Source organism: Piliocolobus tephrosceles, chromosome 5 (genome assembly GCF_002776525.5).
Source record: "Piliocolobus tephrosceles isolate RC106 chromosome 5, ASM277652v3, whole genome shotgun sequence".
Taxonomy (NCBI): domain Eukaryota; kingdom Metazoa; phylum Chordata; class Mammalia; order Primates; family Cercopithecidae; genus Piliocolobus; species Piliocolobus tephrosceles.
In genome coordinates, this window is record NC_045438.1 from 62,649,823 (window position 1) to 62,671,945 (window position 22,123).

The following is a 22,123-nucleotide window of genomic DNA, read 5'->3' on the forward strand; positions in this document are numbered from 1 at the left end:
GCCGCGCTTCCGGGTTGGCTGTGGCGTGGCTGCGGCTGCAGCGCAGGGGCAGAAACCAGTGCGGCGCAGAAGCCCCAGAGGCGCGCGGGGCGGAGTGAAAGGCTGGCGGGGCCCTGCGCGGGTCTCCCTCCAGGCCGCCGGGTGAGCTGGCAGCGACCCGGACCCCACCGGGTGCCCCTGAGAGGTAGGTCTACCGCGCCATCCTCCCCCGCTGTCTCCTCTCCAGTCGGGCCCGCGGGGCCTGGGCGGGGAGGTGGGGGTCTTTCCGCGCCTCATCCCCGTGCTCGGACCTCCGGGGGCTCGGCGCCGCGCCCAGTCTGTGTGGCGGCCCCACGCATTTTACGTTATTAGTGTTTTATTGCAGCTGCCTCACATTCGCTTTGCACATGCACATTTCTTCCCCCTTCACGTTGGTTCCAACACATGAAATGGCTAATAATCTGGGAGATGGAGGCAGCTTCGATCTCCTTGAGATAGTTGTGCGACCATAGAAAGTTCGTGCTGTGGAGGATTTTGGAGATGGTTGATCCCATTCCTTCATTTTAGAGAAGACCCTGAACCGTTCCATGAATACTGGAGAGTCACTCAGCTAGGTAATGTGCGGCAGGAGGCTGAGGGAGAGAATTGCTTGAACCCGGGTGGCGGAGGTTGCAGTGAGCCGAGATTGCGCCACTATACTCCAACCTGGGCCACAGAGTGAGACTTCGTCTCAAAAAAAAAAAAAAGAAAGAAAAGAAAAGAAAAGAACCCCGAGCTAAGTTTTTTTTTGTTTTTGTTTTTTGAGGTGGTGGTCTCGTTCTGTCGCCCAGGCTGGAGTGCAGTGGCACGATCACGGCTCACTGCAGCCTCGAACTCACAGGCTCAGGTGATGCTGCTGCCTCAGCCTCCCGAGTAGCTGGGACCACAGGCGGACGTCACCACGCCAGGCTAATTTTTGTATTTTTTGTGTAGGTAGATTCTTGCCATTGTTGCCCAGGCTGGTCTCAAGTGGTCCACCCGCTTCGGCCTCCCAAAGTGCTGGGATTACAGGCCTGAGTCACTGTGCCCGAGCCCAGAGCTAAGTTTTTAGACAGACAATTAAAAATGGTAATGGTAAAATTCAGTTAATGATGTGAAGTGAATAGGAAGTTCATGTGGGCTGGCATTAACCTTTTAGGCAGTGCTTCCTCCTTTTTAAATCTTGTTTTCTTATTTCAGATTTAACCCTTTGTGGCTTCTGAAGAAAATGGCAGAAACATCCCCAGAGCCTTGTGGGCAGCTTGTTGTATACTCATATGCTCACAGTGACACTGTCCTGGCCAGTTTTGAGGATCAGAGGAAGAAAGGCTTCCTCTGTGACATTACCTTAATCGTGGAGAATGTACATTTCCGGGCCCACAAAGCCTTACTTGCTGCCAGTAGTGAATATTTCTCAATGATGTTTGCAGAAGAGGGGAAAATCGGCCAGTCCATTTATATGCTGGAAGGCATGGTTGCAGACACCTTTGGTGTCCTGCTGGAATTTATCTACACAGGCTATCTCCGTGCCAGTGAGAAAAGTACAGAACAAATCCTGGCTACTGCTCAGTTCTTTAAAGTCTATGACCTGGTAAAGGCTTACACAGACTTCCAAAATAATCATAGCTCCCCAAAGCCAACAACTTTGAACACTGCTGGTGCCCCAGTGGTTGTTATCTCTAATAAGAAAAATGATCCTCCAAAGCGGAAACGGGGAAGACCAAAAAAAGTCAATACATTGCAGGAGGAGAAGTCAGAACTGGCTGCAGAGGAAGAAATACAGTTAAGAGTGAACAATTCAGTTCAGAATAGACAAAACTTTGTGGTTAAAGGAGACAGTAGTGTACTGAATAAGCAGATGGCAGCGAAAGAAAAGGAAGAATCGGAGCCTACCTGTGAGCCAAGTAGAGAGGAGGAAATGCCAGTTGAAAAAGATGAGAACTATGATCCCAAGACCCAGGATGGCCCGGCAAGCCAGAGTCGTTACAGCAAGCGGAGGATTTGGAGATCCGTCAAACTTAAAGATTACAAACTTATTGGGGATCAAGAGGACCATGGTTCAGCCAAGAGGATCTGTGGAAGGAGAAAGCGCCCTGGAGGCCCTGAGGCCCGTTGTAAAGACTGTGGCAAGGTCTTTAAGTACAATCACTTTTTAGCAATCCACCAGAGGAGCCACACAGGTAATGATGCTTTCAAAGCTGATTGCAGTGTGTTTCAGAATTGGGAGTAGGGATGATAATAACAGCTTTCATTTACTGTGCAACTTCTGTATGATGGGCATTGTAATAAAGCCTTTATACATGTTATTGCACTTAATTTTCTCCACAATCCTGCAAGGTAGGTAATATCCTCATTGTACATTGTATGATTAAAATCATATTTATTCATATGTAAGAGAGGGTTGCTAAAGTGCATAGTTTACAGAGGAAGCAACCAAGTTCTAGGGAGCCTAAATAACTTGCCAGAGTCACCCATGAGTGACAGAGCTGGGATTGAACCCAGGTAGCCTGGTTGAAGAACCCCTCTCATTTGTAGTTGTTGAATGAAGCCTTTAATGTCCACTTAATCAAAATCTAGCCCAGTGTACTCTGCTTTCTGATTCTTGAACATTCTTCATCTTGACCATAACCATGCTTTTGTCCAAGTCTGTGTGGACCACTCTAACTCAGCTATCTAGGTTTAAACGCCTTCTCGTTTTTGGTCCCTCCAGCCCAGCACTGACCAATGGGGACCCTCCTGTGATGATGGAAATGTTCCTACATCTGCGCTGTCCAATATGGTGGCCAGTAACCACATGTGGTTTTTGAGCACTTGAACTGTGGCTAACGTGACTGAGAAACTGAATTTTTAATTTTATTTTAATTCATTTAAATTTGAATAACCACATGTGGCTAGTGGCTACCATATTGGACACTACAGTCCTAGCGAGAAATCCCTTCCTTCTTTGAGCCCTTTCAGGTGCTTAAAGCCCACTCTGCTTTGGGTCAGATTGTTGTTGCCACTTGTACATCCTTCAACTTAATTGTAAGCTGAAGTATAGGGACTGGTGCTTAAGTCTTCTCCTGTGATCCAGCAGCATCTGGTGCTGTGGTGCTCAGCCTGCAAATTAGAGTCACTTAGGGAGCTTCTAAAACTACCAGTGCCTAGGCCTCAACCCCAGAGCTTCTGATTTGTCTGCAACCTTGGTGCTTTTAAAAGCTCCCTAAAGACTTTAGTTACAAATAGGTTGAAGACCTTGAATTCTGGTACTTTGAAAAAAGTAGATACTTGAGAAATATTTGTTGAACTGTAATGGGTTATATTTTGGCTTTTTTTTTGAGTTGGATTCTCGCTCTGTCACCCAGGCTAGGGTGCAGTGGCGCTATCTAGCTCACCACAACCTCCGCCTCCTGAGTTCAAGCGATTCTCCTGCCTCAGCCTCCTGAGTATCTGGGATTACAGGCACACACCACCACACCCAGCTAATTTTTTTGTATTTTTAGTAGAGACGGGGTTTCACCATGTTAGTCAGGCTGGTCTCGAACACCTGACCTCGTGATCTGCCTGCCTTGGCCTCCCAAAGTACTGGGATTACAGGCGTGCGCCACTGTGCCCCCAGCTGGCTGTTTTTATCAAAGATTTATATGGACATAGTTTGGAGTTAAATCATTATACAAGACTTAAGAAAAAGCATGTAGGATCGATCTTCCCTTATGTCCCCAGTACAGACAGTCCCCGACTCATAGTGGTTCAGTTTTTCAACTTTACAATGGTGTGAAAGCAGTACACGTTCAACAGAAACTGTACTTTGAATTCTGAGTTTTAATCTTTTCCTGGGCTAGTAATATTCAGTATGATCCTCTCATGCCCTGCTGGGCCACACGGTCACCTGGGTAAGTGACCAGTACTCTGCATTTGGGGCATTCATACAGTACTCTGTATTAAGTGCATTTTTCCTTATGATATTTTCAGTATGATGGGTTTGTTGAGACGTAGTCCCGTCATAATTCAGGCAGCACGTGTCTTCTGAATTTTGCAGCCCATCACGTTAGTATGGATCTGTTTTCTTCCATCTGGGTAGATACCAGGTAGATTCATAAGGTTTGGAAACTGTCTTACAGTTCCGGAAAATCTTGAGTTATTTCATAGATGATTTCCCTGCTGTGTTTCCTCTGTTCTAACTTTATTTTCTCCTATATTTTCCATTGTTTTTGGCCCTTCCTTCTGGGGGATTTCCACTTTGTTTTTCAGCCCTTTGAGGTTTTCTGTTTCAACTCTTATTTTTTTCCCCCTTTAGGAGCTTTTTGTTTTCTAAATGTTTTAATGTGAATGATCTTTTTTTTTTTTTTTTTTTTTGAGATGGAGTCTCGCTCTGTTGCCCAGGCTAGAGTGCAGTGGCCAGATCTCAGCTCACTGCAAGCTCCGCCTCCCAGGTTCGCGGGGCGTTCTCCTGCCTCAGCCTCCCAAGTAGCTGGGACTACAGGCACCCGCCACCACGCCCGGCTAATTTTTTGTATTTTTAGTAGAGACGGGGTTTCACCGTGTTAGCCAGGATGTTCTCGATCTCCTGACCTCATGATCCACCCGTCTCAGCCTCCCAAAGTGCTGGGATCACAGGCCTGAGCCACCGCGCCCGGCCGTGAATGATCTTTTTATTTCACAATGTAATATCCTACTTCTGTGAGCATGTTAATGATAACAACATTTTCCTCACTGGAGGCAAGTTGCTTTTTTTTTTTTTCCCTTCTTGCTTGTTTCTCTGTCAGTACTACAAAAGGCTTTCCTTGAGTGCCTGGTGGTTGTTTAAAAATCATATTTAATCATATGTAAGAGTGGGTTGCTAAAAGCTACTGGCAATGCTGCGTGTGTGGAGAGAGCCTGTATTTTATTTCTTACTCTGTTGCCCAGGCTGGAGTGCAGTGGCGTGATCTCCAATCAGTGCAACAACTTCTGCCTCCCGAGTTCGAGTGGTTCTCCTGCCTCAGCCTCCCAAGTAGCTGGGATTACAGGCACGCACCACCATGCCTGGCTAATTTTTTTGTATGAGAGAGCCTGTAAAACTGTGACCTTGTTCCCAGACCACACTGAGGGTCAGGCTGCTATTTCTCGTGGCCAGTAACGAGATGCAGATGAACTGGGGAGGAAGAGAGGTTGTATTTCTGTAACCGGTTAAAGGGAGAAGGCCTGGAAGTTATCGCCAGACCAACTCAAAATTGCAAAGTTTTTCAGAGCTTATATACCTCCTAAGCTGTATGTCTACAGGTAAGTGTGCATTCCTCTAAAGACACAGGTGATTAACTTCTTTTAATCTATAACTAAGGTCTCCGTCCCAAAGACCTTCTTCTGGAGCCTCAGTAAGTTTACTTAATCTAAATGAGTCTAGGTGCTGGAGTGATTACCCTTATCTTCCGCTAAATCAAGGAGGTTTGGGGAGTTCCTTCAGATCCCCAATAAAGCTTGTTTAATCCTAAATGGGTCCTGTTAAGAATTCCTTTGTTATTTTGTCATGCTTTAAGGCCCAGGAGAAGCCTAGGCAAAACTCTTGGTGGGCTTTTGTTACATTCCAGCCTTTGTTTAAAGGCGCTGGCTTTTAATATTTAACTTATCCACTCAGTCAGTACTGAAACAGTTGTTATGCAGGCCTGTCATAACCTCACTGGAGGTGGTGTGGCTGTGCCCCGTGTCCTTGCTGGTGCCAGGCTTCCACATCTTTGCTGTCTCACCTTGGACCTATCACGTTCCAGTGGAAGACGCTTCTACTCTCCCACTTGGAGGCATTAGGCCTGGCTGCCCGCCTGTGGCTAGAGCAGGAGAGGGAAGGAGGAGTGGGGGAGTCTCATCATCCCAGATGGAAATGTTGATTTACTCTCCCTGTGGTGATCCCAACTCAACTGTGCCTAGAAACTCCTAATCCAGAGACCCCTTTTTCTTAATCCTCCTCAGAGAACACTCCATCCTCTTTTGGGAAGAGGGACAGTCTCCAGGCTGTGTAGAATGGAAGATTTGATCGGGGTCTAAGTACCTTTGAAACAGACTTTCATTTACCCTCCCTCACGCCTGTTTCCAGAGATAGCGGGTGCCACCAATTCCTGAGCCTTTTGGAGATTGTGTCTTAAAAATTAGGTTGTATTGGGCTGGGTGTGGTGGCTCATGCCTGTAATCCCAGCAGATAGGGAGGCTGAGGCAGGAAGATTGCTTGAGCCCAGGAGTTGGAGACCTGCCTGGGCAACATAGTGAGATCTCATCTCTAAAAAAAAATTTTAAATTACAATTAAAAAATTAGCTGGGCGTGGTGGTGGCACATGCCTGTATCCCAGCTACTCAGGAGGCTGAGGTGGGAGGATCATTTGTTGCCAGGAGGCTGAGGCTATAGTGAGCTATGGTAATGTCACTGCACTCCAGCCTGGATAATAGAGTGAGACCCTGTTACCAAAAAATACATATATATATATATAGTTTATATTAGTGCTACCCACGACTGGCTTCAGATTCATCTGTTCCAGCTTCCAAAATTTTATTGTTGATGTCTCTTGTGTTCGTTGTTGGCCTTTTGGATGTGTGCCTTTTAAGAAAAATCATTTATTGTTATTTTAATTTAGAAGAGACAAGAATGTGTGGATTCTTACTTACACCATGCTTCTGGGGCTCTTCTTCCAGGGGAGCGGCCTTTCAAATGTAATGAGTGTGGAAAAGGCTTTGCCCAGAAGCACTCGCTGCAGGTCCACACCAGGATGCACACAGGCGAGCGACCGTACACCTGCACTGTGTGCAGCAAGGCTCTGACCACCAAGCACTCACTGCTGGAGCACATGAGCCTGCACTCAGGTAGTGGGACTTGCCCAGAGGGCCAGCTGTCACCAGATTCCCATTCCCCAGGGTGGGCATTACCAACACCTAAATGGTGTTTTCTCAGCCCAGTATCATTTCCAACGTGGGGTTATTGAAAGACAGGAGTTTGCATCTGTCTGAGTGCAGTTTAGAGTTCTGCACTGATCCTTAAACTAGAGCTTATAAACTGGCTGCTGGAGTTTGGTGTGCAAGCATGTTTTATTAAACTACCAAAGTTTAGAATTATTTTACTTTGAACGCCTTTGGGGGAAACTTAAATTCTCCAGTTCTACCCCAGTCTCCACTACTCCCTATTGCCTTACATATGTTTGCACATTTATGTTTCTGTGGTAGATTGAAGGCTTCTGGGTTTGTAAACAGGTCACTTGTATCATTTGTAGAAAATGGGGACCTGGACCCACTGTAGTATTTACCTTATTAGTGAGCATTCCAGTTCTTTATAGTTTTTTGCAAGTTTTAGTGTTTTGGTTTTTTTGGCAGGACAGAAGTCTTTTACCTGTGATCAATGTGGAAAATATTTCAGCCAGAACAGACAACTAAAGAGCCATTACCGAGTTCATACAGGTACGATAAAGTGAGAACATTTAGATTGGGGGGAAAGAAATGCAAATAAAAATTGTTTCTGAAACGTTAGGTTCGTATTGTAGGTGATAAATGGGTATTTAGGGAAAAGTGCCTTGAGAGTCTAAATTACATGTTTTTATGTTATTGTCTGCCACCATGTGAATTATATTTTATTTGTATACTACAGTTTTGATGCCACACACAGAAACCCTACAGAACTGGCATCTTTCAGAAGTGCCGCTTGCCCAAGGGAGCTTCAGTGAATGGTTGTTAGTGGTGCCTAGGCAGAGACATCATCACCCCGCGGCTGTCAGCCCAGGCTTTCTCTCCCCTGGTTCTACCTGTTGTCCTTTTTCTTTCCTGCCAACTGATAAGAAATGAATGTGGGTTACAAGTGTCATTTGAGGTCATTTGTGGCCTCAGTCACACCAATACTTTGAGGAGAAAAGGAGAGACTACATTTAGAATTGGAAGGATCCTAGCTCTCTCGGAGGAGGCAGTGAGTTGAGGTGCTGAGGAAAATATTAACTGTTACCAAATTAATAAAAAAATTTTCGTTGTTAAAGTACTATATTTAAAGTGATTATTTTTCAGGGAAGTGCTTTAACACAAATCACTGAAGAAAATGCAGGGAGAGCATATATGCACTGACACTTTTTTTATTGTTGCGACAAGGACACTCATTACCGGAATGCAAAGACTGCCATCGCAAATTCATGGATGTGTCTCAGCTGAAGAAACATCTGCGAACACACACAGGTAAAACTCCATCTCGTCTGTTCCCCTGGTACACGGGATGTTTTCGGGAGAGTGAAGAATGAAGTTCTTTCTGTGAGTGCCCTGCCCAGCCTGTGTTTGGAAACGTTTATTATAAATTGGATGGGAGTTGCGGAAGAAGATAAGTTAAAAGTTGAAGGCAGAATGTTGTCAACACTGTCTTTGGGGAAATCACATCTCTTGTAGATGAGCAAAACGGAGATCACTTACTGAGTGCTGTTCCTATGTCACAATTCATTTAATACCACAGAATAGCGAGTCTGAGTCTGGTTCTGTGCTTCACTCTTAATTTACTTCAGCATTGAAGATGATAGCAAGACTTTTTTTTTTTTTTTTTTTTTTACGTAAGGGCTCACACTGTCATCCAGGCTAGAGTGCAGTAGCACGATCACAGCTTACCACAGCCTCGACCTCCTGGGCTGAGGTGATCCTCCCACCTCAGCCTTCTGAGTAGCTGGGACCACAGGTGCACACCACCACACCTACCTAATTTTTTATTTTTTAGTTTTTTGTAGAGATGGGCCCCACTATGTTGCCCAGACTGGTCTTGAGCTCCTGAGCTCAAGCAGTCCCCCTGTCTGACCCTCCCAAAATGCTAGATGACAAGCATGAGCCACCATGCCCAGCAAGATAATTTTTTTTTAATTTTTTTTTTTTTTTTTTTTTTGAGACAGTCTTGCTCTCTTGCCAGGCTGGAGTGCAGTGGCGCCATCTTGGCTCACTGCAACCTCTGCCTCCCGGGTTCAAGTGATTCTCCTGCCTCAGCCTCCCTAGTACTTGGGACTATAGGTGTGTGCCACCATGCCCAGCTGATTTTTTTTTGTATTTTTAGTAGAGACGGGGTTTCACCATGTTGGCCAGGATGGTCTCAATCTCTTGACCTTGTGATCTGCCCACCTTGGTCTCCCAAAGTGCTGGGATTACAGGCGTGAGCCACCACGCCCGGCCCAAGGTAATTTTTTTTAGAAAAGATAGCCAAATGTAACAGACACAAATGTAGCATAGACACTGATAATTTTTCCACTTTCTCCCCTAAAACCAACGCTTAAGCTTAAGCAGCACAGCCTCCAGAAAAATCAGTTTCAGAGATGACGAGGAGGCAGCATTGATTAGGGCAGGTCAGTTTTTTTATGTAAGATCAGAAAATTGGATCTTTTATACCTTTTGGCAAAGAACATGTGTTAAAAATAAGTCTATCAGATTTTCTAAGAAAAACTTGCCATTACAGGTTATTTAATAATTCTGTTGTCTACTGGAATTATCTAAATAGCAAATTGATTTATGGTGCTTTGGACTTTTTTTTTTTTTTTTTTTTCGGAGTCACTGTCTCACTCTGTTGCCCAGGTTGTAGTGCAATGGTGCAGTCTCGGCTCACTGTAACCTCTGCCCGCTGGGTTCAAGCAATTCTCCTGCCTCAGCCTCCCGAGTAGCTGGGACTACAGGTGTGCACCACCACGTCCAGCTGATTTTTGGTTTTTTTTAGTAGAGACAGGGCTTTGGCATGTTGGCCAGGCTGGTCTCACCCGAACTCCTGGCCTCCAGTGATCCACCCTCCCACCCTCCCAAAGCGCTAGGATTACAGATGTGAGCCACTGTGCCTGGCCTGGACATTGTTATTTAAATACAAGTTTTTCTTCTTAAATTCAGTAAACGCCTCATAGGATATGGATTTTAACACATTTACTGAGTACTTACTGGGAACCAGACACTGTTTTAGGCTTTGAGGATACAGCAGTGAATGAGATGGACAGGCCCCTGTCTTAAGGGGCCGACATTCAGTAGGGAAGACAGAGTACAAACAAGTGTATAACACATTAGGTGTTGTGAGTGCGTTGAGTAATAAAATGCAAGGTAAGGGGGCAAAGTGTGGGAAGGAGAGCTGCCCTTTTATGTGCAGACTGGTTTGGGAAGGTCTCACAGATGAGGTGGCGTCTTGGATGGAGATGAGAATGCAGTGGGGCAGTGAGCCAGCCAGCCATTGAGGATGCCCAGGAGAGAGCATTCTAGGCAGGGGAAGCCCTAGGCACAGGGCCCTCGGGCAGGAATGTTTTTGACATGCTGGAGACATGCCGGGAGGAGCACCGAGGCGACCCGAGAGCTGGGAGTAGGAAGTCCTAGTGTAGGTGGATGTTCTCAGTTTAGCTGCATGCTTTTTAACCACCTGGGGAGGTTTTAAAAAAGCCTTGTCCCAACCTCCAAGATTCTGATTGACTTCACTTGGGTGGAGCCTGGGAATTGGTGTTTTTTAAAGTACCCCTCAACAATTGTAGAGTACATTCGGGCTGAAGTACTTTGAAGACCACAATAAAGACTGGATTTTATTCTGAGGGAGGTGGCTTTACTGAGATGAGTGACGTGGCATACCTTAGGGTTGTAATAGGGTCACTCTAGCCGCCCTGTGGGGGGCGGGGGCGAGGCCAGGGTGGAGGCAGAGAGGCCCATTAGGAGGCTGTGCGGTAGTTGGGCTTGGAACAGCACGGTAGCAGCAGAGGTGGTGTCAGGTGGTCCAGTTCTGGATGTGTTCCAAGGAAGAATCCATGTGATTCGCTCCTGATTGGATGTGGGAGTTGAAGGAGGAGGCAAAAGCCACTGGAAGGAGGAAAAACTGGGGAAGACTAAGAAGAACAGATCAGGAGTTACATTGTGGACTGGTTGGTGTCTATTTGACATCCATGTTAAGGTGTGGGGTAGATCATTAGATTTCTGGGTCTGGAGGGTTCAGGGAAGAGATGCAGCCAGAGCTCTGGATTTCCACACGTACACATGTGCCTGCAAATAGTATGTGGTGCTGTGCTAAGCTCCCTAGGGAGACAGCGATGGTGGAGGAGAGTGGAGCTGGCTTGGTCATGCTGAACAGTGCCAGAGGAGACACTTCCCCTTGGTTTTGTTGTCTCAGTATAAGGGAGAGTGAGGTTTCTGGTCTTTGTGAGTAGCAGTAGGACTTGAAGTGGGGATGAAAAGGAACAGAAGACCTCCCCCCTATAATTGCAGCAAACTTTTCTCAACCTGTCAATTTTGAGAAGCAGAACAGAAAGTGGAAGATGTGTGATGAGTTAAAAAGGAGATAGATGGGTCTCTGTAAAGTGGTTTGCATGACTTAGAAATATGAAAATAAATTGAACCTCTCAAAAAATTGGGGCTCTTCAAGAGCAGCTATGACCCATCTATCCCTACATCAGTGTGGGGAATCTGCTTCAATGTTGGTGAAGGGCATTGGTGTGCCATTTCCCTGCTCCCTGGGCATTGAGCGCAGCCAGGGTGAGAAGTGCCAGTCCTGCTCTCAGGGCCATGCTCAGTTGGAAACCAAGACCTCATCTCAGAGATGAACTGTCATTCATCTCTTAGATGTTTAGGCACACACTGTCTCTGGGTTAGATGTCCTGCACCAAGCACTGGAGAAGTCAAGGGCAAATTAGAGATGTTCTCTTTCCTGGGAGAGCATCCCCAGTGAGGGGAGATGGACACATTTTGACTGGAGGCAGAGTATCAGACAGACAAGCAGTACTTGCCGGGTCACCACATCTCAGGCCCTCCTGCTCACATCTTGTCCTCGTACCTGGCGCTGGTCAGGTTTACAGGGACCCAGTCAAGCCAAGTGAGTCACAAGACTGATAAACCAGAGAATATATCAACTCAACAAAGGGAATACACCTTTCTGTTGCCCACAGCACCTCCTTCCTCACATTAGTGTACCCGAAAGCCAAGTTAGTGATCAGAAGATTGCATGGTGAGCTGGGATCAAGTCAAGGGAATTAGCCCAGGCCACAGAGAAGCCTGGTGAGTGACCTCTGACCCCACAGCACAGTCCCACCCCGTCAGTGTCCCTGTTCCTGGATGGTGTTCCGTGAACACTGATTCTGCTCTGAGGGCTCCTCCTCACAGATAGATGACCCTACCTGGGAACAAATGATAAAGTTCAGTAAGTCACAGTTCTGTTCACAGCCTCATTGTGGCTTGAAGTTGAAGCTTCCCAAATCTCCTCAACTGTGTGTTGAGACCATCCATTAACATTGAGACCTGGGGGTCTTCCCATATTCCTGAGACCTGGGGGCCCCTCACCATAGCATACCCTTACAGAGTCTACTTGCCATCTATTATGAAACTGTATGGCGTGGTCAGAGCCACAGCAGAGATGTGACCACAGGACGGGAAACGGCGAAGACCACATAGGAATGCCAAGTACACAGGTGTCGAACCATGCTATCCACAGTTATGGACGTGTGTCCCTTTTTTGCCAAGATTGGCAAGTACTTGAGGAAATGCACATCTTTATTTATTGTTGGTGGGAATATAATTTGGGAACCCTCTGGAAGGAAGTTTTGCAATCCTTACCAAAACATAAACCACACAATTGTGAAAAGATGTTTGCCTAAGGATATTCATCATAAGCAGCATTGTTTATAACTTAACAAGCTTAACAGCCACCTAAATGTCCCCGGAGGGGATTAGGTAGGTAAATTTGGGGCAGTATACACAATGGTACACAGCACAGGCTTTTAAAATGGCAGTGTGGCTTTACTAATGTGACAAATGGCATGCACTGGATGACCTCACACAGTAAGACCGCAAATAAACAGATTTGTCTGTAAAGATACTCGCCATTGTTAACTGGTTGTCTCAAGGGATGAGAATAGTGGAGCAGTTTTAATATTCTTTGCATTTTCAATATTTGGTTCTTTTACAATGAACACAGTAATTTTTAAAGAAAAACAAAGCTGTGGTCCACAGTGGGAGGCAGGATGCTGAGGGGTCTAGACAGACAGAACTGGACTGCCAGGTGAACATGACAGCTGAGGGAATGGGAGGTGTCACTGTGATTGTTGTGCCTGGCTGGGCAGGGGCTGGGTGATGTTGTCATTAACCAAGAGAGTTATTCTGGGTTTCAGCAGGTGGGGATGGGAAATCCATCTGTGATGCCAATAAGCAGTGAGTCATCAATACTATCTAGAGTGGGGTCCAGGATTTAAGTCATTGGGGAAGGGTAGGGCTGGGATCGGTGAAGTAACTGCTGAGAAGAGGGTCTGGAAGTACACCCTGGAGCTGTTTCAGTACTTCTGTTGACATCACCCTGTGTGGGACCTTTCGTCACACTCCTGTCTCTGCCTTTTCCTTTAATCACTATTGTCTGATCCTCTTGTAACACACGTCTTTCCGGCCCCATGCCACAGGCCCTGTCCTAGTACCTTATGCTTCTTCTCCATCTGCCTCCTGCCACCTCCTGGTCCAGGCCTTGTGCATAGCCTGTTAGAGGTCCTCCTGCCTCCAGCCCACCCTCCTCAGCATTCACAGGTGTATTTTCTTAGTACTTTCAGCATGTCATTCTGCTAAAAACTTCCAGAGGCTCCACAGGTCCCCTGCCTGGAATTCATAGCTCCTGGTGCCTTGGTCTCGTGGCTCCTGAGAGTGATCCTTGCTGCTCCTGGTGCACACTGTGTGGTCATTTCTGACACCAGCTTCTGCTCATACTATTTAGACTAGTACCCTGGCCCAGGCTTCTTTCCAGTCTAGCCAGATCCTGCCCACCCCGTCCAGCACCCTGTCTGCACTCAGTATTGTTGACGCCACTTGTTTTAATGTTCAGTGAAACACAGCCCTATGTTAATTAGTTCGTGCATCTTCTCAAGTAGATTAGAAAAGTTTCTTTTGTTTCTTAGCTGTGTACTTTATTGATGATCTATCAGTGTTTGAGAACTAAATAAATTTAAGGAATGGGCGTCTCCATTGAAGGTGGTAGAACTGTACACAGGGGAACAGATCAGAAACCACTAAGTGGGAAGGCCCCTTGCAGATTCACCTTAGCTAGGGAAATTTGCCTTCTTACTGTCCTGCTCACTCCCTCAAAGAGCTTCCACCGCAGGATGTTGCTCCTGCAAAGAATTTCCATTATTTTAAACACCCTCAAAAAACATTGGCCATCAGACAGACTTTCTGAAATACAAACTCAGCTGGAGCTAAGTGGCATAGTTAATGGTGTTATGGATGATTGTTGTTGTTCTTTCTCTTAAAAACCTGAAAACTGCAACAAGAATTTTACAGTCACAAGCACACAGCAGGTACTCAGTCTTTGAATCTGGAGAGGGAGAAAACCAACCAAGATCAGAGAAGGCCCGCTCTGATGTAGAAAGCTATAGACAGATTATGGCCGTGGCCCGGTTTTAATCTTTGGAGTGGTAAGAGTTCATGATGCAAAGATGCAGATTCATCCAAGTTGTTACCACTGTCCTCTGCCTCAGTGGAGCGTGGAGAAATGTCTTGCCTGAATTTTCCAGTAGATGTTGTGAAAGGGAAGATCACTGACCATCTTCCATTTCAAATTGTACTTATCCTTTGCTGTTCTCCTGTTCTCCAGTTAAGTGTATTTTGCTGCTTGCTTTTTTTTTTTTTTTTTTTCCTTTTTTTCCAATTTTGTTTTCTTTCCTGCATTAGGATTACTTAATTTTGTTTCTGGGGAACATGAACGGTCTGTCATTGTATGTTCAGCATGCAAACACACTGAATAAGCACTTGCTGGTGTTAGTGAAGTGTGGTGGGTTCTGGAGCAGTTATAGCATCTCAGGTGTGCCACTGCCATGAAATTCATTCAGCAGGGATTTCTGAAACGGCATGCCAGGCCAGATTCTTGGCATTGGGGTACTAGGAGCGGACGTACCCACAAGTTATCTTAAAAAGGGAGAAATGGATAATAAATAACTTATACATTATATGAGGCAGCAGTAGCATTATGGAAAAACTAAATTGGAGAATTGGACTAAGGAGTGTGTGGCAAGGTTTGTATTGCTCTCGGTGGTGATGGAGCCTCACGGATAAAATAACATGTGAACAGAGACTTGAAGGAGATAAGGAGAGTGAGCCATGCTGGGAGACACCCTGAGATGAGATCAGGGAAGTTTGGGGTGAGGAGTAGGGTTTTCAGGGTACAGATCTATGATTGCTTGTAGGCCAAGAACTTTGGATTTTATCTTGGGGTGGGAAATCATCAGAACATTTGCAGCCCGAGCATAGAATGACCTGACTGCATCAAGGCTCACTCTGGTGGCCACATTGATAGTTTATGGCAGGGAAGCAAGAGCAGAAATGGAGACCCCATAGGAGGCAAGAGATGGTGGTGGTGTGGACCAGAGAGGAGCAGTGGAGTCAGATTCTGGATATATTTGGAAGGTTGATATAAACATCAATAATACATAATTCACCCTAGCACACAGGAGTCCTTTCAGGGTCAAGTGGGCTACCTAGCTAAGCCATAAGGCAGGAGAGCATAGGGGCCGTAGTATCTAAGGGGAGAAAACAGGAGTAAATAGGGTGTAACTCACTTCCTTGTTGCAGTTTTCAAGTTTTTAAGAGAACCATGCCTTAGGATTTCTGTGTATGTTCTTGGCACTCGGCACACAGTGCTTAGGTTAGTTACAGAGTAGATATTTAGTGAGTGCATCATTCATTTACGCTTATGGAAGGGATTGCCTTTGTTCTGTTTATATTGTGAAACCGAAGTGTTTTTTTGATTTTGTCTTATGCTGAATGTATATTGTTAAATTTTTTTTTTTTTTAGGTGAGAAGCCATTTACTTGTGAAATCTGTGGCAAATCTTTCACAGCAAAGAGTTCTCTTCAGACCCACATCAGAATCCATCGGTAAAGTTTTGTAGATATTTTTCTCACATGCAGGCCTCATTCAGTTCTGATGTTCAGTGAGATGACATGTGTTACCTATGTAGTTTTCTCCCAGTTGTTACTCTGGCAGAATTTTGTGTGCGTTTTATTACTTTGGCTTTGTTCTGTTTTGTTCGTTTGTTTTGAGACAGGGTCTTGCTGTTGCCCAGGCTAGAGTGCAGTGGCGTGAGTGGAGTGCAGGTGGGAGTTCAGGCGATTCTCCCACCTCGGCCTCCGGAGTAGCTGGGACACCACACACAGCTAGTTTTTTGTATGTTTTGGTAGAGACTGGATTTCACCATGTTGACCAGGCTGGGCTCAGACTCCTGACCTTAAGTGATCCGCCTGCCTGGGCCTCCCGAAGTATTGGGATTACAGGTGTGAGCCACTGCGCCTGGTCTATTTTGTTTTATCTTTTCAATAATGAAATTCCTCACCTAGGTAAAAAGGAATGCTGATTCTGGCCAGTAAAAGTATACGTTACTGATTTCATTTATTAAGTTTTGACTGGGTTTAGGGATTGGTCCAAAACTTAAATCTTTGATCAAAAATAAGTATTATATTTGATGTTTTTTGAATAAATGTTTTTGTTTACACAGTTATCCCGAGGTTGGACTTAGGAGTTCTTCTAACAGCATCACAAATAATTAGAGGAAGCTTAAATTTTTTTAAATTGACGTCAATCATAGATACTTATTGGGCCATTAGAGTCTAAAAATTGGCTGTGAAAACTAAGACAGAACAAAAGAGAACTATATGTTTCATGTATAAATTTTACTCTCTTTTCTTATCTGAAATACATACTGTGGAATCATAAAATTTTATCATATCTAGCCGTGCCCCATCTGCCACCCTTCCTCAGGCACCACCCCCACCCTACTTTCAGATTAGAAACTGCCCATGGAAGTGAGACTTGCTCCAAGTCCTTGAGTTACTAGCTGAACCCATGACTTGTGACTTGCAGTCTAGTTAATTTTCCACTACTCTTGATTGCTTCCCCCTAAATAATCAGGAAGTAGTAAGTAGGTATTTCCATTTTGAAAATAAAATGTTTATTTTCTCATAGAGGAGAAAAGCCATACTCATGTGGCATTTGTGGCAAATCCTTCTCTGACTCCAGTGCCAAAAGGAGACACTGCATTCTGCACACCGGCAAGAAGCCTTTCTCCTGCCCTGAGTGTAACTTACAGTTTGCTCGCGTAGACAACTTGAAGGCTCACTTGAAAATTCATAGCAAGGAGAAGCATGTGTCAGATGCCAGCAGCATTTCTGGCAGTAGTAACACAGAAGAGGTCAGGAATATTCTTCAACTACAGCCCTATCAACTCTCTACCTCGGGAGAGCAGGAAATTCAGCTTCTTGTAACTGATTCTGTACATAACATCAATTTCATGCCCGGTCCTAGCCAGGGAATCAGCATCGTGACTGCCGAGAGTTCCCAGAACATGACTGCAGACCAGGCTGCTAATCTTACCTTGCTCACGCAGCAACCAGAGCAACTGCAGAATTTAATTCTTTCGGCTCAACAGGAGCAAACAGAACACATTCAGAGCCTCAATATGATTGAAAGCCAGATGGGGCCCTCACAGACAGAGCCAGTGCACGTGATCACTCTGTCCAAGGAAACACTGGAACATCTTCACGCCCATCAAGGGCAAACAGAGGAGCTCCATTTAGCTACAAATACTTCAGATCCAGCTCAGCACCTGCAGTTGACACAGGAGTCTGATCCGCCACCACCCACTCATCACGTGCCCCAGCCAACGCCGCTTGGCCAGGATCAGAGCTGACCTGTAAACATGTTTGACTGCTTGATCGGGCTCTTCTCATAAGCCAGCTCTGACTGGATTTTGAACGCTTGAAGTCAGGCTCTCCATATCATCGACTTGCAGATCCTTCTGTGAGAGCTGTGATGACTGACTGATGTTTATAATGCTCTCCATCCAGGTAGCAAGGTGTGTGTATGTCTTGTCTAAGGTACTGATTTGGATTGAGCATTTCAATATTGTTGAATGGTTTTCATTTTCATCTGTAACGTGTCCTGAAGACTCGGGTAATTTTTCTTTGGGGGCATTGATTTCAGTTTTTCTGTAAGGTTTAAATAAGTTCACAGCCATAGGTTATGGTCTTGCCAACCTCCCCAGTTACGTTCTTTTATTTTCTAGGACAAAGGGAGTCATATTTTGGTTGAACTGGGCAGAATGGTTTGTTCTATTTTCTTATTTTTCTCAGGCAACGCAGTTGTTACCACAAGACAAGTCAGGGCTAAATATGACAGATCACAATGTGTGGGGAATTTGCCCTTTTAATAACTTCCAGTCCCCTAAGACAAAGTAACCCTCAACGTTTCATCTTTGTGCAGTACAGTGGGCTTATGGTGTTACACTTCAGGAAGATTCAAACTCATAAACTCAGTGTTTTAACTCAAAATTCATGTAACAAGCTAGCCAAAAGTATAGGATTTTTTTTTTAATTCTGAATGTATCTTTTCTAAGAAACATAAATTTACATATTTTTTAACAGCAAGCTATCAAAAGTTTAATTAAGTTTAAAATACAAAATTGGATCACGACATTCACCCTAAATTCTGAATTTTTGTCAGAATGAGACTTGATTTTCATGAAGGTAAAGCTTTTCTTCACTATCCTGGAACATAAAATTTTATTCAGTGTAATTTAAATCTTATATGTACTCTACTGAATTCTAACTGATCTCCTGAAAATGTTGATCTGTCTTGTGTCTGATAACTTTCTGGAGATGGAAGCTTATTATAATTTTTTATTGCAGATACCACAAAGTGAGTATCTTTTCCTAATCTTTTCCTTTTTAGAGACGGGGTCTCACTCTATCACCCAGGCCAGAGTGTAGTGGCACAATCATTGCTCACTGTAACCTCGAATTCCTGGGCTCAAGCAGCCCTCCCACCTCAGCCTCCTAGTAGCTAGGACTACAAGGATGTACCACCACACCCAGCTAATCTTCTAATCTTAAAAGTAACTTTGAGCCTCAGAGACTTTGTAGCCAGCATGTGTCTGTAATGGTGTGATTTTTAAATCATCATGATAAGATTAAATTATGTTTGGGTTAAGTTTTCAAGCTAAGCATATTGAATTCTTTTACCACTTTCTTGTAAGCTGGTAGGGAATTTTCGAGAAAAGAAGGTGGGCACTAGTATGTCTAAATTAGTAATGCTGATGGAGAGTAGGGGGTAATCTACTCTAAAATTAATACAGCCTTTCCATCAATTGTTTTGTTTTAGATATCCTTGATATCTACCTAAATTAAATAAGTTATTTGGAGATTAGAGTAATAGAGAATTTTTCAGGTTTGAGGGAAGATAAAAATATTTTGATTGCATATTTGCTAATCTATATTATATCTAATTCACAAAATTTCCAAAATGATGTATATCTTATATGTATCAACCAAACGAATCTTGAATCAGGCCTGACTAGAGCAAAGATAACAATTTTTTGCAAACACTGTTAAGCCCTAAGTATTATTTCAGGTTCTCATTTAAACTGTTTAATTTTATTCTTAAAACACAAAGTTTTTGCCAGCTTTTCAAAGCCTACCAATCCACATTTTCTCCAGGGAATTAAATATGTAAGTAAGTGAATTTTTACTCACTCTGGATAGCTAAGTGATTATTCAGAACATATGGTTACATAGCTCTTTGTAAGTCAAGTTTCACTGGTTCTATAACAGTCTACCTCTACACTAAGAGAACTATAACATGAACAACATAGGTCACTTTAAATGTTCTAGTAGCCACATTTAAAACATAAAAAGCAGGTGAAAATTTTAATAAAAGTTTATGTAATCCAGCGTTTGCCAAATATGTAAAAATGTATTAGTGAGACATTTTACATTCTCTTTTTCATACTAAGCTTTCAAAATCTGGTGTGTGTTTTACACTTTCTGCACATCTCAATTTGGATGCTAATGTTCATTGAACATACTTGATCTGTATTTAGATTTCATACAACTTACAGATGAAAACAGATTCTCATGTCAAGTAGCTACAGACAAAAGTTTTTTTTCAAGAATTGAAATAATTATTTAATTATTTAAAAATTTATATTAAAATTATTTAAAATTAAAATCCAGTTCCTTGTTGCATGGGACACAGTGCAAATGATAAGCACACGTGGCTAGTGGCTGCTATATTGGACAGCATGGGCCACCTGTTTCTAGCTTGAGCCTTAGTCCTAGCTATTCCTGAATTATTTGACCAGCTGTCAAAGAGAAACAAGGAAATGACAGCTTTATCAATCCAGCTTCCTTCGTTGTCCCAAATATACGTTCTACCCCTTTGAATAAAAAAGTTTAATGACGCCGGGTGTGGTGGCTCATGCCTGTAATCCCAGCACTTTGGGAGGCCAAGGTGGGCGGATCACAAGGTCAGGATCAAGGCCAGCCTGACCAACACGGTGAAACCCCATCTCTACTAAAAATACAAAAATTAGCCGGGCGTGGTGGTGTACACCTGTAATCCCAGCTACTCGGGAGGCTGAGACAGGAGAATCACTTGAACCCAGGAGGCGGAGGCTGCAGTGAGCTAAGATTGCGCCATTGCACCCAAACCCAGGCAACAGAGCGAGACTTCATCTCAAAAAAAAAAAAAAAAAGTTCAACGACTTGAGTACCCAAAAGAAATGTCATGAACATGAAAGTACTTCTCATGTGTCCTTGAGAAATGATGTTGCTAGTGCAGCATTTCACAATTCATTTTCTACTAAATGTGTACAATTTTTTAAGTTGTTTTAACAGAAATACAGAGTGTGTTTCTTAGGAAGTACAATGTTATGCTTTGGGCTCCTGAAACACCTCATTTTGAAGGTGAATCTTTGGTTTTCTCCCAGTAGAGGGTCGACCTTGGGATGACTGGAGCTCTTACCATCAAAATCAGTTATTCAAGTGCTTGCCCAGTGCTTCTTGAAACTCACCTCTACTCTGTATTCTCTACAGTTGGTTCTTGTGTTACAAATGTTATGAGCAACAGATTAAATGATGCTGAGGAATGAAAAAAGATTCTCGTTATAAATGCTTACCTAGGATTCTCATTATAGATGCTTATCTAGGTTTTCATAAATGGGAACGTAACAATATCTTCCAAATATGGAGTCCTTACTGTTGGCCAGGAGCCAAGCCAGGTCTGTTAAATCTGTAGCATATCTTACTGGGTCTCAAACATCTTCCATGTCATGGCACACAGAATTACAATTTACAACATCTTCCATGTCATGGCACACAGATTTACAACCGGAGGATGCCAGTCCCCTCTGGTCATGACTGGTATATTAGTTTGCCAGGATTACCATAACAAATATCACAGACTGGATGACTGAAAACATGGAAAGGTCCAAGATCAACGTGTCAGTGGGGTTGTTTTCTTCTGAGGCCTCCCTTCTAGTCATCTTCCCCTGCCTGTATCTTCACATGTCCTTCCCTCTGTCCTACCCTCTTTTAAGAACACCAGTTATATGGGATCAGCCTACACTAATGTTCTCATTTATTCATCTTTTCAAACACAATCCCATTCTGAGATGCTGGGTATTAGGACATCAACGTGAATTTGGCGTAGGGGGACACAATTTACCTCCTAACAACTGGCATCTGAGTGAGGAGGGGAGCAGTATCTGGGATACACCTTAGCCACTGGAAGCATGTCTCATCTTAATCTTCATGACATTCTGATGAGATGAGTAATTATTATGCCTGTTAGACAGATGAGAACATGGAGCCCAAAGAGGAAGTCTGTTGCCAAATGTCATACAGTAAGTGGTAGAACCAGAACTAGGGGCACAGGCTTTTAAAACTTTAAGCTGGATTTCTTATTCCCAAGGTTAATAGAACCAAAAGAAAATGGTAATTTTCTTATTAAATAAGTAATTTCTTATTTATTATTAAATAATTTATTTCCTACTAAGTTATTAAAAATTACTTATTTTACTAAGTAATTATTAAAAATTACTTATTTAATAAGAACTTAACTAATTAAGTAATGTGACCTGCTTAATATAATAGAACTTTCTGACTAAAATTGAGGGTCTGTGTCTGAAATTATAGCATACTTTTTTTTTTTTAAGTGGAGACGGGGTCTCACTATATTGCCCAGGCTGGCCTCAAACTCCTGGCCTCAAGCAGTCCTCCCACCTCGGCCTCCCAAAGTGCTGGGATTATAAGCATGTGCCACCTGAATACAATTATAACCTTTTTATGTAAAACAATAATAGTGAAAGTTATGGCCTACAGAAATTCAGTAACTACCATATAATCAGTGTTTCATTACTATTGATTTAAGGCTT

The 22,123-nt window shown here is 43.8% G+C and overlaps 2 protein-coding genes across 3 annotated transcripts in view; both read left to right on the top strand.

Annotated features, from left to right (window-relative positions):
- ZBTB24 (zinc finger and BTB domain containing 24) lies at window positions 1–20,844 on the top strand. Of its 2 annotated transcripts, XM_023206001.2 has the most exons (7): window positions 1–184; window positions 1,198–2,177; window positions 6,634–6,801; window positions 7,306–7,389; window positions 8,065–8,148; window positions 15,713–15,794; window positions 16,879–20,844. In XM_023206001.2, the coding sequence occupies exons 2-7, from the start codon at window positions 1,226–1,228 to the stop codon at window positions 17,600–17,602; spliced, it is 2,094 nt and encodes a 697-aa protein (XP_023061769.1). In that variant the 5' UTR covers window positions 1–184; window positions 1,198–1,225; the 3' UTR covers window positions 17,603–20,844. The 2 variants fall into 2 exon arrangements, with proteins under 2 accessions (XP_023061769.1, XP_023061770.1); XM_023206002.2 differs by lacking the exon at window positions 6,634–6,801.
- MICAL1 (microtubule associated monooxygenase, calponin and LIM domain containing 1) overlaps window positions 17,635–22,123 on the top strand; it is a 21,940-nt gene continuing 17,451 nt past the window's right edge. The window contains exon 1 of the mRNA XM_023205999.2: window positions 17,635–17,767. The gene's annotated coding sequence lies outside the window, so the exon portion shown is untranslated. The remainder of the gene's footprint in view (window positions 17,768–22,123) is intronic.

Excerpts from the sequence above, each read along its gene's own strand:
- ZBTB24 (XM_023206001.2), top strand. The coding sequence starts at position 1,226 with ATGGCAGAAACATCCCCAGAGCCTTGTGGGCAGCTTGTTGTATACTCA. Across the intron at positions 2,178-6,633 it reads CCACCAGAGGAGCCACACAG|GGGAGCGGCCTTTCAAATGT; the intron begins GTAATGATGCTT and ends CTCTTCTTCCAG. Across the intron at positions 15,795-16,878 it reads ACCCACATCAGAATCCATCG|AGGAGAAAAGCCATACTCAT; the intron begins GTAAAGTTTTGT and ends ATTTTCTCATAG.